The sequence below is a fragment of the Phragmites australis genome, chromosome 2, assembly GCF_958298935.1.
Source record: "Phragmites australis chromosome 2, lpPhrAust1.1, whole genome shotgun sequence".
In the NCBI taxonomy this organism is placed as follows: Eukaryota; Viridiplantae; Streptophyta; class Magnoliopsida; order Poales; family Poaceae; genus Phragmites; species Phragmites australis.
In genome coordinates, this window is record NC_084922.1 from 32,827,544 (window position 1) to 32,845,185 (window position 17,642).

Below are 17,642 nucleotides of genomic sequence, written 5' to 3' on the forward strand. Positions count from 1 at the left end.
GAGGCGGGGGGGGGGAGGGGAGGGGGCGAGGCTGGGAGCTCGGTGGCCCCTGCGTCGTCCGCGCCATTCAACGAGTGTGGCAACGGTGACTCCTCCAGCGGCAGCTGTGACTCCTCCTGCTCTGAGCACCTCAGTGAGTGTGGCAGCGACAACTTCTTCTTTCTATGACAAAACACCTTTCTGTGGCAGTCGTCTTCTCCTATCCCTTTGTAATAAGAATGTTGCAGTCCTTCGATTTAATTTGTTGCAGCGATTCATTTTGTACATGATGTTGCAGTCCTTAGTTAGAATGTTGTATCGATTCATTTTTGATATTGCAGTGAATACTCTTCGATGTTGTAGCTATCTTTTTTAATGTTGCATGATGTTGCAATCCTTCGTTTAGAATGTTGCATCGATCCTTTTTTATGTTGCAGTAAATACCTTTTGATGTTGTAATGATTCTTTTTTTTATGTTGCACTAATTATTATTTGATGTTGTATTAATTAACATCGAATATTTAACTTCAAATCCTAGCTCAGATTCGGCTAATGAGAGTGCCTTCTAACTCCGGGTTTTCTTCTGCGTATACATGGCCAAATCTACAAGGTGGACGGCAACATGGTGTTGCATGGAGATCTAGTGACGGCGTCTTCAGAAGAAGCATCGGCTCCTAGTCGATGAAGAGGATGACGACAAATGACAGCATCGAGCTGGTTCGGCGTTACGGTGTCCTCCATAATAGTGTGGTTCGAGAAAAGCACCAATATTGCTGGATCTGGAGGCTACGTGGCTCAGGACCGCCTGATTCAGAGGCAACGTGGCTCAGGATCGTCGAATCCGACAGCGACGAGCGATGGGGAGCACGAGGGAGGACATATGAAGAAATGGAGATGAGGAGGCATAGATCCCAACGCACTAATTAGTCTGGTAGGTGTCAAGGAAATAATTTTGATGGGAAAGCAGCGGATTACTTTGCTTCTTCAATCTGATGTGACGTTTGGATTCCTGAAAATGGGAGGTGGGAATGGAAAATAGGAGATGGGATGAGAATTTTCCATTGTTTGGATATAGGGTTAGGGAAAGAACAGAGGTTAAGGATACATGAGCTTCTTTTCCCACTTTTTATACCAGAGTGAAAGATGGATTATGACTGGGATAGAAATGAAGAGCACCTAAAATTACCTATATATCTATTATTATGCTACTTTTTATTAGCTACCTCTTTATCTTAAAAGGGTATTTTGATCATACCAACTAAACTATTCTATCCTAAACCCATACCATACCAAACAAAAATTTAAATTTAGATACAATATACCTATCCCATACCCAACTATTTTTATCCCATCTTATTTCCTTTTCCCTTTCCTAAACTTCATCCAAACGCCACTAAATGTTAGTAACCGTACGATACAATGCAGAGATCGAACGTTCGTGTCCTGTCTTGTGTGACGAGTATGTGAGAGAGGAGGGCAACTTCTTCCCCTTCCCATCTCTGACTCTACCCCATCCTTGGTGGGCCCGCCCCGTCCGCACCGCAGAAGCAAAACCCGCCGTCCCAAGCAGAGCAGAGCAGGGGAACCGAAGCCGAGAGACTAGACAGAGGTGAGGGAGCGGGCGGAGCGCGAAAGACCCTAGGGCAGGGCACTCCTCCGCGCCCGCCTTCCTCCAAGCCCCGCCTTAGACTCCCAGCGCCAGCGCCAACGCCGCCGCAGCCGGCCCTAGACCCCCAAATCCTTCTTCTCCTCCTTGCTTCGCAGCAAGATCGAGCGGAAGGCGGGCAGCCAGGCGGCAGGCGCACAGACGCAGGGGTGAGGGCACGGGCGGCAGCGCTTGGACGGACGCCGTGGATCTCGTCGACGACGTTGGGCGGGTAAGCTCTCTGCCTGGACTGACGCCGTGTATCTCGGCGAAGACGTTGAGTGGTGAAGCTTCGCGGATGGCGATGCTTTGCGGGCTTGCGTGAAGGGCGTGCGCAAAATCTCAGGCGTCCGATTTCCTGCGCCTGAGCCCGAGCTCGGTTGCTTCATCGCCTCTCATTGAGGTCACACCCTCTATGAGTGAGTTTATTAGTAATCTAACCTCGGAGAATTCATCCCCTTCACTATGTCAGGTGATGCATTGCTTCTGATGGCAAATACCCGATCAGGAGGGGCGCCCAGAGACGGAGCACTCGGAGAAACTGCCTCTGCTTCTGGCACCTCCTCCTCCCCCGCCAATGCCAGGGAGAACAGGAACTCATCCGCGGGTGACCCAACCCACACGCAGACATCGAACCTTAGGAGGTCCACTCGGGAAACAAAAGGGAAGAATAAATCTAATGTAGCCACTCCTACCCCATCCACAACACCCTCGCATAGATCTACTAGGGCCACCAGGGAAGCTACCCCCATATACTTATCAAAGAAATCAAAAGGGGCACCAGACTCAACAGGGAACACTGTTACCACAAGAAAGTCCACCAGAGTTAAGAACACCGATGTTTCACCTTCTCCTGCTTCAAAAGATTCAAATGGAACAGCTACCCCAATGTCTGCCTCCAAGATGTCCGCAAAAAGACAAATTGATGTACAAAACTCAGACAAGGATAATCTTAATGACGCTGAGACTGTTAGCAGGCTGTCCAAGAAGCAGAAAAGATTGAGCACAAAGACCTATATAGCAATGTTCAGTCCAACAGAAGAACAAGCGGATTCCTCAGGTATTTGATGTCCTTTGATTTTAACTACTAGCTTGTCCAATCAGCTAAGATACTCATACTTTAGGTCTCTAGTTTCATTATTCCACTTGATTATTTGATTTGTTAGAATTGCATCTGTGAGCCTTCTTTATCGTCGTGTGCAATGTAGGTGCATCTTAACTAGCACAAGTTGTGAAGCTTGTTGCATTCTTGTGGCAGGCTCTGTTAGGTTGATGTGTTCTTAGCCTGCTGCACATTCTAAAACCAACGCATATTATGTCACTCGATGCAAAGCACTCTTGATAAAGCACCTTTCTATTGTCATTACAAGAGGGCACATAACGTCGTAGCAATGACATTTAGGCATAGCATTTTAGGACAAAGATTTGATATCCTATCTATCTCTCTGGGTGGTGAAGATGGTTTTTTCTATGTTAGTTATCATCCTAATGCAGCCATCTCTATCTGTAAATTTCGCGATGTAGTGCTTGCTTCTCTTAGAGAGGAAAAGGAAAATGCTTCCAAGGTGCAACTGGAAGATGATGGTGCTGTTTTGGTGTATGAAGAAAGTGATGCATATGAGCAAGCCAACCTGGAACTTTCAAGTGTGGCTGCTAACAAGGTTTTGGAAGGTCACTCTTCTGACTCGCACGAAATGCGAGAGGTGATATTGGAGAGAGATGAGTTGAAGATCGGATCTCATCAGTCTGATCTCATTTCAGAGGTTTGGCTGCCATTCCTTTTCTATATTCTGAGGTTCCACTATGTAAGAATCAGCGCTATGTTTCTGCTCTTGATGAAATCGATGCAGTAAGCATTAGTTGTGTTTCTACTTCTGATGAGATCAATGCACTAAACATTATTAAAAGTACTGGTGTTGTCTCCTTTCATCCATCCTTTCTTGGTCTAAACTCTAAAGCAGCATGAGTGCATGACATAATTACATACATGTTCCAGTAGTATGTTCTTTGTTTGCACCTGCAAAATTTTATACTGCCTCTGGAACTACTTACTTTTAATGGACTCTATCAATCAGGAGTTTTTTTTTACCAACTTGACTTCTAATGTTTTATAGCTTTTCATAACATGCTGGTACCTTTAAGTTTTGTGTTTGATATATTTGTATATTTTTTCCCCAATGAGTCCTGGTTCTTTCTCTTATTATCTACCGATTTGTATCGGAGGCTTAAAGTTTCATTGTCATTTTTTTTACAGTCACATATGCCTACTGAGACATGCTCACTAAATAAGGCGGTTGATAGCATCCTCATGATGGAAGCTGGAGAGCAAACTGCTGGTGATTCAAAGTACTTCACTAGCCGCTGTTGCATAATGTTTGTCATTTAGCTATATAGATGCTACTTGATGTCACTGTGCATGCAGTTGGTAGCCCAATTGATTCCGTGTTCACCTTCTGTTTTGCAGCCAAAATTCTCTACCAGAATTGCTACATAGGCCTTGCACTACAGCTCATCATGAAGAGGTAGTAATGAAATAAGGCTTGCAACAACTTCCCATGCTGTGTTGTTTTGTTTGTTTATTTATTGGTGGAATATAACCAGGCATTTGCAGTTAATGTTTTTTTATTCTGCCCTAGACCAACAAGACAATCGAAGGTGGTGATTCCATTGGGATTCAAGGGGCTCATACTTCAAGGAAGACTGAAGCTATCCAATGTGATGAAACAGAGTACAACAACTACATATGTGTTGGTTGCAAAAGCAGGACAAATTCAGATATTCTGAAGTAAGTTACTCTATAATTTATTTAACTTATCTGTTTTTGCTTGTACGCTATTTTTTTAATACTGAAATTATGGAAATATGGACCTAGTATCGAAAACGGAACATGATCATGCTAATTTGAACTCTATTTTCTTTTAGCAGCTTCTCTGATAAGTCAAATTTTCACCCTACCAGTTGATGACCCAAACACTCTTGCTTATTTTGTTTATTTCCTATACCTTTGCTAGTGGTATTCCACATGTTTTCGATTATTTGTGTTTCACTGGTATCTGGCTATACTCCTGTCATTGGTATCTGGCTATACTCCTGTCATTAGTATCTGGCTATACTCCTGTCATTGGTCGGCATTCTTTCTAATACGGGACGAAAATAACTCCAGTACATTTTTCTGTTTACTCCAGATATTATATGCTGTTGAAAATCCTGTATTTACAAAATCAGAAGTGTTCTAAGTTTGATCATGAGATCAAAAACTATGTATCGCTATTACTCCCTATAAGTGTTATTTTAGATGTTGACATGGTCTGCAAAAGTGCTAAGTATAGCTTTGCCCACACATTTCTGTTGTTGTATATTGTTATGGAATCATAGTATTATGGACATGTATTCTGAGACAGCTCTACCTTTGTCATTTTCATATCAACAACAACAACAAAGCCTTTTAATCCCAAGCAAGTTGGGGTAGGCTAGAGATAAAACCCAGCAAGAGCCACCTATCATTTTTTTCTTGAACGCACAAGAGAGCTACGTGTCATTTCATTAAAGAAGAAGAGTAACAAAGTACAGCACCTAAACACTTAAGGCAGACGCACCACAGGAAAATAAAAGGCGACCAAACAAGCACTAGGAAACAGAATCCTTACTCCTTAGCTCCAGCAGCACACCAAAGTGCGCCTTGTTCAGCCACTGCTAGAACCACTGTTCCCATATCAGGAGAAGTTCCATTGAACACAATCGTTTCGATGCTTCCAAATTTCCTAAGCAACTAAAATGATTAGCCAATTAAGACCCTTCTTATGCTGCTTGTTGATCTGTTTCAGCTCTCAGCACCACCAGCTTGAGAATACTGTCATGTCCGGCTGCGGAGCCACATCCTGCAGACCAACCCACTGTAAAGTGCTGAACCAAATTTATCAAGCAACCACACAAGAAACCAGCAAATGTTGGATGGACTCTTCAGCTTGATCACAAAACGGTCATGGAGGAGGATGAGGCAGACCACATTTGGCCAGTCTGCCAGCTGTCCAACAGCGATTAAGGATTGCAAGCCACATGAAGAACTTGCAACGCAACAGTGCCCGGGATTTCCAAACCCGTTTCCAAGGAGCAAACCTGATTGTACCAACAAAAAAGGCATTGTAGGCTGACTTACTAGAATAGTTTCCTGATCCTGATAGCTTCCAAAAATGTTGATCTTGCACACCTTGCTGAAGAGCTAAACCATCAAGCAAATCCCAAATTTGGAGATACTCATCAATTGCCTGAACAAAGAGGACCCCCTTGACGTCAGTCACCCATTTGAGCCCGATTAAAGCCTCTCCCATGGACCTTTGGTTAATAATCCTTCCTGGAACCAGTGCAATGAGATGAGCCAACTCTCCAATGGTCCGACCATGAAGCCACCGATTCGACCAAAATTTAGTATTTGTGCCATCCCCAACCAAGGTCACCATGGCCATAGAAAATAAAGCCTGTGCATTCGGATGAACCAGAACTTGCAACCCTGGCCAGGTTGCGAAGGCTTGGTCTTTTGAAGCCAAAGCCACCTCATTCGAAGAGCCCAACCGAGGGTTGACAAATCATGGATACCTAGGCCACCATACTGGAGGGGCCTACATACCCTTTGCCAAGAAACCAAACAATCTCCTCCCTTCGCTTGTTCCTGCCCCTTCCAGAGAAAACCATGTCTCAATTTATCAATCGCCTTAAGTACCCACTTAGAAAGATCCATTGCTATCATCTGGTAAATAGGTGTTGCCGACAGAATAGCACGGACCATTGTTAATCTCCCTGCTCAGTTCATTAGAGAAGCCTTCCAATCCGGAAAGCGATCAGCCACATTGTCAACAAGAGGCTGCAGCTCGGCTTTAGTGAGTTTCCTGGCTGACAAAGGAACCTATAACATTTTCATATGATAGATTTAAAATCATAAACTAGCTGTTGGTTAAACTTAGAATAGTTTGATGGCATCCTGTGATGGCACTTATTTTTGAGTGGAGGGAGTAAAGTGCTAAACTATTCCTATGCTGAAGCCTGAAAGAAAATGAAGCTATATTTAGAGCTATTGAAGGTTAATAGCTGGATTTCTATCATTAAGCTAATGAGAGGTATAATATAATCATACTCCTATATGAATTTTGTGCGTCTACAGTACCACCTTAGGGTCTGTCTAATGTCCAAGTGACTGAAATTTTGTTATGCTTTCGCACATTTCTCTTGTTTTTTTTTAATGAAGGGCAAAGGGCGGAAACAAAGAATTATTCGAACCTACACAATTTTTTTTTCTCTTGGTGAGCTCTACAATATATGAAGACAAAAACGATGTCTAACGTCAACAAGAAAAGTAAATGGCACCCCTACAAAGACAAAAACAAGTGGAATTGAAAATTGCACTAGATCTTTCCTAAGATTGCATATTACTTGGCACCGCAATTTTAGGCTGAGGGCCTTCTTTTTTAAACAGATGGCTGGATTCATTGGAAGAAGGAACATCCTTTAAAGGTTGCTGTGCATTTTTTAGGTGACTGAAAGTAGCAAGCCGTGTTAGACACTAGAACTTGCCACCTTATAGTCCTTACAATTAATGCATCTGTGATACATCTGCTCCGTGGATCTGTTCTCCATCTGTAATAGGGCATAGGGCATGTTACTTGATGCTTTAGATTCTCAATGATCTAATCCCATTTTTCTAATTTGGTAACAGGTCTTGTGATGGAAAAGGTTGTAAACGACATTACCATCTTTCTTGTATGGATCCTCCCTTGGAATGTGTATCGCCAGGGATATGGCTTTGCATCATATGTACAAAAAAGAGGATCCAGTTTGGTGTATATTCAGTCAGTGAGGGAATTGAATCTTTGTGGGATGTTAAGGAGGGTAATTATTACATAAAGCATATATCAGTTTGTCTTGCATTGTTGCCATCGATTTATTAATTCTATTGCCTCTCCAATTCTCCATTCTAGGAACCCATAACAGCAAGCAATATTTTGTGAAGTACAAGAATCTATCTCATGCACATAATCGGTGGGTTTCAGAAAGTGATATAGTTGATAGCACCCCGCAAGGTCGTGATCTTATCTCCAAATTTAGTAAGAGGATCCATAAAGAAAAGGTAGTTACTTGTGCGATGATCTCTTTGTTTATCTTTTTTCCAGAGACTGTTAAGACTCTGCAAAAGTACGCCTGCTGATGGGTTCCTTTCTGAATGTGATTTCTTAGGCAATAAGGTGGAAGCAAGAATGGGCTGAACCACACCGCCTGTTGAAGAAAAGATCACTTATGTCTCCAAAAGAAGCTGAAGAGTTTTTTACTTTACTTGGTGATAAATTTGCATATTGTAATGTCGAATGGCTAGTGAAATGGAAGGATCTGGGCTATGAGCATGCAACATGGGAACTTGAGACTTCATCATTTTTATGTACACCTGAGGCTGAGGAGCTCAAATGGAGCTATGAGAACCGCCATGAAGCTGCAAGAAGAGCTTCTGATCATGCGAAAATAGACAAGGTATGCCATGGAAAACATTTATTCGTATTAACTGGTACACTACAACTTCATTTGGAAAACAAACGTAACCTATACATTTTTATTTTTTTGGGGCTATATGCACATTGCGTTGCTAGTCCACCTCACATAAATAATGAGCTTTGCTAGTTCATTGCATCATTTCCAAGCTTGTTTTCTCCAAATGTGAGAATTTCAGAATAATCCTGTGGTAACGGCACTGTTTCCTGAGAAATGCCTGCCAAATTCTTATGTTCCAAACTGGCTACATATTTCATCATTCCTAAACAAAACCCTGTATTGCTTAAAAGATTTTACAGTTTTGAGTAATTGTAAGCTGTCTCTGGTCTATACAGGTTAAGGAAGGCGTGTTTCAGAAACTTCAGAGACTGCCAGATGGTTGCCCCCCTGGTTTAGATGACGATAATTTGAGTTCGCTTAATCAGCTTCGCGAGTTCTGGTACAATTCTCGCGGTGCTATTTTCATCGATGATCAGGTAGAACTTGGGTTTCATCTCCATACCTTTTTTTTTACTATTACTATTACTACTATTACCAGTACCTTCGTTTACCTCTTTACCTTTTAATCCTCTTTTTTTGTGGCTCTTGTTGGGTTTCATCTCTAGCCTACCCCAACTTGCTTGGGCTAAAAGGCATTGTTGTTGTTGATTAGGTAGAACTATCTGAATATACTGAAAGGCGTCTTTTTGGCACCTTCAATTTAAGTTCTTGGATTCCCTCTGAGTTTGGTTTCTGCTTCCATTTTTTACTTCTCTTTTTAGTTTTTATTAGTTAAGGCTTATAGCCACCAGCATGAACAATTCTGCTGGTGCCCTTGTATGACTGATATTAATGCAGTATTGTGGAGGCTTCCACTATTGCATTGATGTATTTTACAGTTTTACACATATCAAGGTTTAACTATTTAACTTGTGTGCAGGAGCGAGTAATTAAGACCATTCTTTTTGTGATGTCCATACTGCCTGATATCCGCCGACCACTCCTCATTGTCTCTACTTCTGCTTCTCTCTCGCTGTGGGAGGCTAAGTTCAATCGCTTGGCAGCATCCATCAACGTTGTTGTGTACAATGGGGAGAAAGACATACGCAAATCAATTCAAGATTTGGAGTTTTATGATAATGAGTCTGTGATGTTGCAAGTTCTCTTGTCCCACCCTGATGCTATCTTAGAGGTAATATTATTTTGTTAGTCTAATAGCACAATGGCCAGTGCTATCTTTTGATTCATTCTGCAATAATGTTATGCAAATCATGAAGTTTACTTGCCAAGTAATGTATACCTGTTTGTTTGTGTTTTTCCCACTATTATACAGGACATTGAAGCCATGGAGCGCATTAGTTGGGAGGCAGTTACGGTTGATGATTGTCAAAACTCAAAAGTTTCAAAATGCCTTGAACAACTTAAGCAACTTCCTACCAATTTTAGGATGGTTCTTTTGAGTTCCCCTCTTAAGGTGTTGCCAACAACCTTACATACAATTTCTTTTGTATGACACATGGGTTATATTGTCTCATTTTGTTTTGTAGGAAAATATTCCCGAGTACATCAATCTTCTGTCTTTCCTCAACCCTGAAGAAAATGATATCTTGGGTCTTTCAAATGGTGATTCTAGTGATACAGTGGGCACCCTAGCGGTGCTGAAAGCAAAACTTGCACATTATGTCGCATTTGAGCGGAAGGCAGATTCTTCAAAATTTTGGGAGTATTGGGTTCCTGCTCGCCTTTCACAAGTGCAACTAGAGATGTATTGTTCCACTTTACTATCAAACTCCCCAGCACTCCGATCACATTCAAAAACAGATAGCGTTGGTGCTCTTCGGAACATTCTTGTATCCCTCCGGAAGGTTTGCTTTCAAAACTTCTGAGTGTTCATGATACTATTTTTTTTTACAGTAGCAAGTTAGATGGACTAGATGGAATCTGCATGTACAGTCACTCATAATGCATAGCTGCAGACAATCTTACTGATTTTCAGCTAATCTTATGCTACAGTGCTGTGACCACCCTTATCTTGTTGATTTAACACTGCAAAGCTCACTTACCAAGGGTCACCCTGTAACTGATATCCTAGATATTGGAGTGCATTCAAGTGGCAAGTTGCTGTTGCTTGATAAAATGCTCCAAAAGATCAGGACTAAAGGGCTGAGAGTTCTTATTCTTTCTCAGGTGAGATATTCATGGTACCATGCTTCTAATAATTTCCATTTTTACTTGCATTATTTAATTTTGGTACAATTTGTGCATACTGATTGTAAAGGGTGATTCACTGCTACGTAAGCCCAAAGTTTTGGCAGCAGCTAGTGTTTTGACCTACCTTAAGCATACCTGTATGATTTCTTTCATTCCCAAGTTAGAATGTTTATTCCCAAGTTTTATCATCGAAGAAGGTTTCAAGCTTATGCACATTTTGGCACAGGAATCTAATTGTCATATAGCTGGGTAATAGCATTTAGTTTTTGGACTTGCCTGAGTTACAAAATCAAGAATGGCAAAAAAGTCCTAGGTGATGTTTCACTTGAACATGGAGGTGCTGCACAGTGTTTTGTTGAGTGCTTAAAAGTGCAAGAGAACTAAATAATTTACTAACATGCATATGATTTTTTTGAAGTACATGTCTATAATTATTATTCAGGTCACTGTTTTGGTATGCTCTAATTTGTTATTATTAAAATCAATTAAGTATTTGTAATACTTGTTCCATTATTTTAACAAGGCCTGTCAGTCCAATATGATTCTACCTTTTTTCATATGGCAGTCTGGTGGTGGTTCTGGCAACCCTATGGGTGACATTTTGGATGATTTTATCCGTCAAAGATTCGGCTATGAGTCATACGAACGTGTCGAACGTGGTTTGCTACTGCAAAAGAAACAGACAGCAATGAATATGTTCAATGACAAAACAAAGGGGCGATTTATTTTTTTGATTGATAGTCGTGCATGTGTTCCAAGCATTAAGCTATCATCTGTTGATGCCATCATCATATATGGCAGTGATTGGAATCCTGTGAATGACTTGAGAGCTCTTCAGAGGATCAGCCTAGAGTCACAATCTGAACATGTGCCTATTTTTCGTTTGTATTCGTCTTGTACAGTGGAGGAAAAGGCTCTTGTTCTTGCAAAGCATGATCATATTCTGGATAGCAATATCCTGAATATAACCCCTAGCCTGAGCCATTGCCTGCTCAGTTGGGGCGCATCATTTCTCTTCAATAGACTTGAGGAATTCCAGAACCATAACAACTCAAGTAAAGGTTCTGATGGTGACAAACTGTTCATGAATAATGTAGTTTTGGAGTTTTTAACAAAATTATCCACCAAGGTTGTAGTCGGCAGTAAAATGGACAATGGAGTCATATCACAAGCTCATCTGCGTGGATCTTTTTATTCTAGAGACATTGTTGTCGTAGGTGAGAGGGAGGGGATCTCTTCACTTGATGGTGATCTGCCAAAGTTCTGCGCCTACTGGTTAAATTTGCTTAATGGGATGTCTCCTCGTTGGCAACATATATCTGAGCCAGCACAAAGAAGCCGTAGAAAGATGCAAAACTTGGAAGATCAATTGAAAAATATTGAAGAACAATCGAAAGCACCTGCTGAAGAAACTGATGAAGCCAGAATGAAACGCAGAAAAATTGGTGAAATCATGGATTCATCTATGAAAGTTCCACCTGGCAAAAACAAAGACAGTCTATTGTCCGAAAACAATACCAGTTCTCATCAAATATCAGTTGATGACACATGGCAGGAACTAGGTATTACAATCGTAATATTAATTAACAATTGTTGTGTTCTAGGTTCGGATACTGCATCATTCTAACACACTTCATTATGTAGAGACAAACAACCTTCATGGCACACAAAAAGGTCTTCACGTTCAACTAAAGCCAGAGCTGTTGAAGTTATATAAATTGCTGGAATTGCCGGTACTGCTAAACATGTTTAACTTTGTTACTTCCTTCATGTTTTCTCTTTTTAATTTGTCGATTGTGTAAAATCATTTAGGCCCTTAAAGGAAATATAAGGGAGTTTTAACTCTTCTAGACTTTTAGTGGCTGACATTTCTCTGAGCCATGTGTGTCATGTATACCTTTCAAAGAGTCATTTATCAAGTTGGGTCTTGATATATTTTGCTCTTTATAATGGGAAAAGTTGATTCTAATAATTGATTATATTCTTATAATCCATTGATGTTTGTTAGTTGCTACTGGTTAGTTTAGCTTAATCATGTTCTGCTTTTAGCATCTGGTTATGGGCCTGCTTGGCATCTCCGTGTTGGTGCTGGCATAGTGGCATGTTCAACTGATACTGGTATCATCAGTGGGAGTTCTTATTTGCTGCATACTTCATACCTAACTTGGCAGCATTGAACTAGAACATTTATAAATTTGTGGCATCAAATTTGATCTTTCAAGATTGTAGATGTTCACCATCTTCCTTGGGTCAAAAATAGCGAGCTACCTTTTCTGTTGTCGATTGGGATTTTTTTTCTAGGACCAGCAGACATAAAATGAATTTAAACTAAAGTTACTAAACAAGATAGTTGTGTCCTCCTGTAATGCAACATGCGAAATGATGATGCAGTGTAGCAAATATGCAGCCAAGTTATAAAAGATCTTTTACCCTAATTTTTTTTGTTAATTTGTGAAACTCCGAAGATATACGTTATTTCATTTAGTCATTTTGCTATTTGAGCTGATTGGTTGCATGGATGGACGATAACGAATTTTGCAGGAGAGCATTAAATCCTTATGTGAGGAACTCCTTGACTATATTTTGAAGAATCACCAAGTCAGCCAGGAGCCAAAGGGCATACTGCATGCATTCAATATAGCTCTGGTTAGAAAAGGATCCTTTATATTTTTATTTTATACATGTGTATTGGTAAATGCTATTGTTCTTATAATGCTTTGCTTCAGTGTTGGCGTGCTGCTTCTATCTTAAAGCATAAGGTCAATCATAGGGAATCACTCACCCTTGCTGTAAAAAACTTAAACTATGAGTGCAATGAAGAGCTCGCTGAGTTTGTATATGAGAAGCTTAGGATCCTAAAGAAGAAGTTTGCACGTAGAGTGGGCGAAACAAGCAAGCAAAGTCAACCAACTTCAGCAAGCAACATATCACCTTGCGAACAGGAGATTTCAACTAAATCGAGAAATGTTGAATCAATCCCCAGCCAGGCAACTTCTGTTGCTGGTAATTTTGAAAATGGTTCACATCAAGAGGCTTCAGGTCATTTGTGGACTGAGGAGATGGTTCCAGGAGAGAAAGAACTGCCATCTGATCCAGGAACTTGTAGAGAGAAACATTTATCGAGGGATGAACTTCTTAGTAGAATCATGGACAAAAGAATTAAATTAGTTGATAAAGTTTTTTCCTTAAGAGGAAAGAGTATCCAGGATAAGCACTCAAATGAGGTCTCATTGTTAGATATGTGCAGGCAAAAGGAAGTGACAAAACTCAGAGTAGCATGTACTTTAGTTGTGGAACATCTTCGTAGAAGTCGAAGTCACATTAATCAAGAGGATAGGGATGGGAAAATAAAGCTAATAATTGAATGGTTTACTATGCTTCTATATGCATTTTTGGAGCACATGAGATGCCAACGTAACAAGCTGGATATGCAGCAGTCAGCTGCCTGGACCAAGGAGTCTCAATTGAAGGAGAAATTCCTTCAGGCAGTGAAATCCGGCCAATTAGATCATACTTTTGATCAACACATTCCTTTACCAGATTCAGACTTTGTTATGGAGGAATTCAGCCACTTCAGTGAAGAAGTTGGTAGCTGTCATGTTCATGCAGCTTCCTCGGCACCGCAATCTTTCAATGATAACTCAGCAATGGAAATTACGTTGGTTCGAAGTGCAAATGCATCTGAAGTTACCACTACAGAAGAAGCGAGAAATGGACCTGCTGAAATTCTTATCCAAGGGCCAACATCAGAAGTTGTTGGTTTGTCAGTGAATAGGATCCGCAGTATATCTGATGGCATTGACTCACAAGGAGATGCATCTCTGGCTGTTCAACATTCATTGAGCAGTAGTCCTTTAGTTGACAACTCAGTCACCCAGGTATATCATGGTTTATTCTCACAATAACCTGCAAACTGATTGTGCTTGCTTTTAAATACTTCTGTTTCAGTGCAATAAGTTTTTATATTTTTAGATAAAACTTATCACGTTCAACCTGTCAATTATAACATATTTCACGAACAATGTTATGCATATATACTACCATCAGGAAGAAATGTAGAATTCTTGACACAGTGAGGCTTCAGTTCTGTTTTTATGAGTTCTGCTGGTTTTTTCTTTGGCATATTACTCACTTAAGTTCTTGTCCTTTGTGATATAGCAAAAGGTAAAAGAAATATTTGCGCACCTTGTAGTAGCCTAATGTGGTTTTTTATGCTCTTCTCCATATATCGATGCAAATTTATTTACCACTCCGGCAGTCCTATCGGTTTGTTTCCTGAATGGACTGCACATCATGCTAGGCATGAAGAGACAAACTGTATGTTGATATGTTGCCTTTCATATGGAACACTCCTCTGAGTGTTTCTGCACCTATTTACTTGAATGTACTTTGCTAGTGGATATCCTGGGTTTTTCTTTGCATAAGGGTAGGTGCTTAGTACATTGTTTTCATTTTGGAATAATGGTATTCACTACTTACTCATGCTTGCATTTTTCTTGTGATGTCATGTTCTGCACATACCGTTGTGGTGGCCTTATGTTCATTCTTATTGCATATGCTTGTGATGCAAGTAATTCATTATGTACCCTTACCATTATATCAGGAATGTTCAGGCGGTTACCATAGAAGTACTGAACTTGTTGAGGGAGAGAGTATTATCAGCTCACCGATGCAGGGTGGAAGTCAACATTTATGTGATGCTGCAATGGAAGTTAACGCCGAAAATAGTTACACTGCTGTTGTAGATTCACCTCACTTGCATGCAGCAGATTTGACTGCTCCTTCCAGCCAGGCTACATTGCCTGTGTCTAGAGAAGTTGAAACACGGCCCAATCTTGTAATTCGGTCTGCACAACAGAGTTTAGCACCATCACCACTTTGGCAAGGAGAACCAGAACAAACAGACCTGTCTGGTATAGCATCAGCTCAACCTTTGCAATCTGATAGGCAGCGATCAATCCCAGTGTCCAATAATCTGCTTGAAAGAGCACAATCTGATCAGGGTCAATCAAGTCATCAGACAGATGCTACACCTGGTCCTGCACAGTCAGCACAACTCTTTCCAGTGGCATCAATGATGTTTAATCACCCACCAATTGATGATGAGCCACTGAAAAATGAGTTGCACAAATTAAAATTACACATGGATACACTCAATAAAATCCATGAACTGAAGGTTTGTACTTTTTCCTCCCTTTTTCTTGTTGTGAACTATTTATGATAGTTCCAGAATCACCTTGTTTCATCAGTTTCACTTTGGACAGAAATCACAACTTCGGATGGAGTGTAGCCAAGAAATAGAGAAGGTCAAACGAAAATATGATTTGTTAATTGAAGAACATGACGCCACTCATCTTCAGCAAAAGAAGACACTCAATGAAATTTATGAGAAAGTTCACCGTAACCAATCACTGGCTGAGGATTTTCGGGCCAAATTCATATCACCATCTGCAGGACAAGGTATATACATTCATACTTGGTGTCTTCTGGATTAATGTTTTGGACATGATTAGTGTTTGGTATGGAACATCGGGATAAAATTCTATTTCTGTAGATTTTTCCCTTTCTGTGAGATTTACATCCGAAGGTGCAGTAGATATTTGAAAAGAGATAAATGCACAAGCACCCAGTTCGATGCAATGCTTGACAACTTGCTAAACATTCTAAATAATGGCTGTACTGAAAGAAGAAATAAAGGATCGGCAGTTATCCAGGATTTCTTAATTCAACTGTTTCTCTAAAGTTTTTCATTAACGTTCATTTATTTTTTTGAACTGCAGCAAAGGCCTATAGCCCTCAAGCTCGTCAGACACCTCAGGCTTCTCAGCAAGTACCAGTGAGGCCTTCAGTGGCGGGATCCTCAGCATCACCAATTGCCTCGTCATCAGCTTGTCGACCGCCAGTACCAAGGCTTAGAGTCCAACCACCGCAGGTGGATCGACCATCATCATCGTTGTCACATGTTTCTCCTTCGTTGTCGCCGTCTTCACTAGCGGGCCAATCTGCCCCGTTGATACCAGGCAATCTTTTCAGAGCAACATCAGCGCCTGTTAGCCACATGCCTCCACCACGTGGTAGCTATGGAGTACAGAGCGAATTGGCTCCTCGCGCACCTGCTCCTCATCTCCAATTCAGGTCGCCACGGTCACATTCCATGCCACCTGGAAATCAGAAGCAGCAGCTTCCAACTAGGCTGGAGGCGACATCTTCAAGGACACAGTTTGCTCCTGTGACCCATGCGACCACATCGCTGTCAAGCTCTCAACCAGTCCTGCCGGCAAATCCATCCGCATCAGATTCACATCCAGTTCTCCTGGCAACCTCAGGCACGTCAAGTTTACATTCAGTCCTCCCAGCAACCTCATCGCCGTCAAGTTTGCATCGAGTTTTCCCAGCATCCTTGCTGCCATCAGGTTCAAGTCCAAGTCACCTGGCACATGTGCCACCAACTCCAAACCCTGCTCTACAAGCGATGACACCACCGGGTTTGAATATGCCTTGCACGACCTCAGCTGCATCGAGTGCACTGCTGGCAGGTAGGCGTCTGGGCCCTTCTATCTCATCAGGAGGAATGCAGTCAGCAGATTCTGGATCACTATCATTGGATGCATGGCTTACAGCGAGTCTTGGGTTGAGCAGTGCTTCCCCTAGCGTGGGGGCTCCTACGAATGTGGTGTGTTTGTCTGATGATGAATCAGACTAATAGAAAGATGGGACTAGACTGACGGCTAGGAATAAGTAGGGTGACCTAACTGCGTACGGAAGGCATTAGAATGTGTTTTACACGCCTTGATGTGCAGCACGTTAATTTGGTAAAGGTAAGTACTCTAGAAGGCATGTTATTTGTGCTGTGGCTGTGGTGTTTCGGCGCCCTTCACTGTGTAACATCACCGCTACATCGACCAGCCAACGGTTGCTGTAAATTGCTGACCCCTTACGGAAACTTATCTCGGTATTAACCTGTTCTGTGCATCCTGTAAATATATTCTCTTTCTTTGTACTCCAGCTGACGTGATAGTCGTATGCTGAAATGCCCTGTGAGGTTGGTCAGGTTGTATGTTGAAATGCCTCTCAGTCATTAACTAGAGACTGTAGGGAAGAAAGCATCACGATTCCATGTCCCTTATATTTCCATATGAGCAAATCTAAGAGGGGCATTGGCTTGAGAGCGAATGAATCGGGGATTCATTTGGAGAATATATCCTTGGTAGTATCTTTTGGGAGAATATGCAAAAGAGATGGTGCGTATCAATTCCATTAGGACGGCAAATGGACGAAATATGTGCACTGAGAATAT

General features: G+C 41.4%; 1 protein-coding gene across 5 annotated transcripts; it reads left to right on the forward strand.

Moving 5' to 3' along the window:
• Nucleotides 1-1,510: 1,510 nt before the first annotated feature.
• Nucleotides 1,511-17,350, forward strand: LOC133908424 (uncharacterized). Of its 5 annotated transcripts, none has more exons than XM_062350447.1 (22): nt 1,511-1,856; nt 2,097-2,684; nt 3,149-3,387; nt 3,879-3,970; nt 4,089-4,146; nt 4,261-4,409; nt 7,092-7,148; nt 7,332-7,504; nt 7,594-7,742; nt 7,850-8,137; nt 8,491-8,631; nt 9,075-9,326; nt 9,468-9,608; nt 9,682-9,999; nt 10,148-10,321; nt 10,911-11,907; nt 11,990-12,078; nt 12,887-12,991; nt 13,072-14,223; nt 14,949-15,521; nt 15,595-15,805; nt 16,126-17,350. In XM_062350447.1, the coding sequence occupies exons 2-22, from the start codon at nt 2,114-2,116 to the stop codon at nt 17,046-17,048; spliced, it is 6,852 nt and encodes a 2,283-aa protein (XP_062206431.1). In that variant the 5' UTR covers nt 1,511-1,856; nt 2,097-2,113; the 3' UTR covers nt 17,049-17,350. The 5 variants fall into 5 exon arrangements, with proteins under 5 accessions (XP_062206431.1, XP_062206435.1, XP_062206434.1 ...); XM_062350450.1 differs by having other exon boundaries at nt 1,512-1,856; nt 15,610-15,805; XM_062350449.1 differs by lacking the exon at nt 1,511-1,856 and adding an exon at nt 1,888-2,027.
• The last annotated feature ends 292 nt before the right edge of the window (nt 17,351-17,642 follow it).

Coding starts and splice junctions, on each gene's coding strand:
- LOC133908424 (XM_062350447.1), top strand. CDS start 2,114: ATGGCAAATACCCGATCAGGAGGGGCGCCCAGAGACGGAGCACTCGGA. Junction 4,147..4,260: donor CTACAGCTCATCATGAAGAG/GTAGTAATGAAA, acceptor ATTCTGCCCTAG/ACCAACAAGACAATCGAAGG. Junction 7,149..7,331: donor GGTTGCTGTGCATTTTTTAG/GTGACTGAAAGT, acceptor ATTTGGTAACAG/GTCTTGTGATGGAAAAGGTT.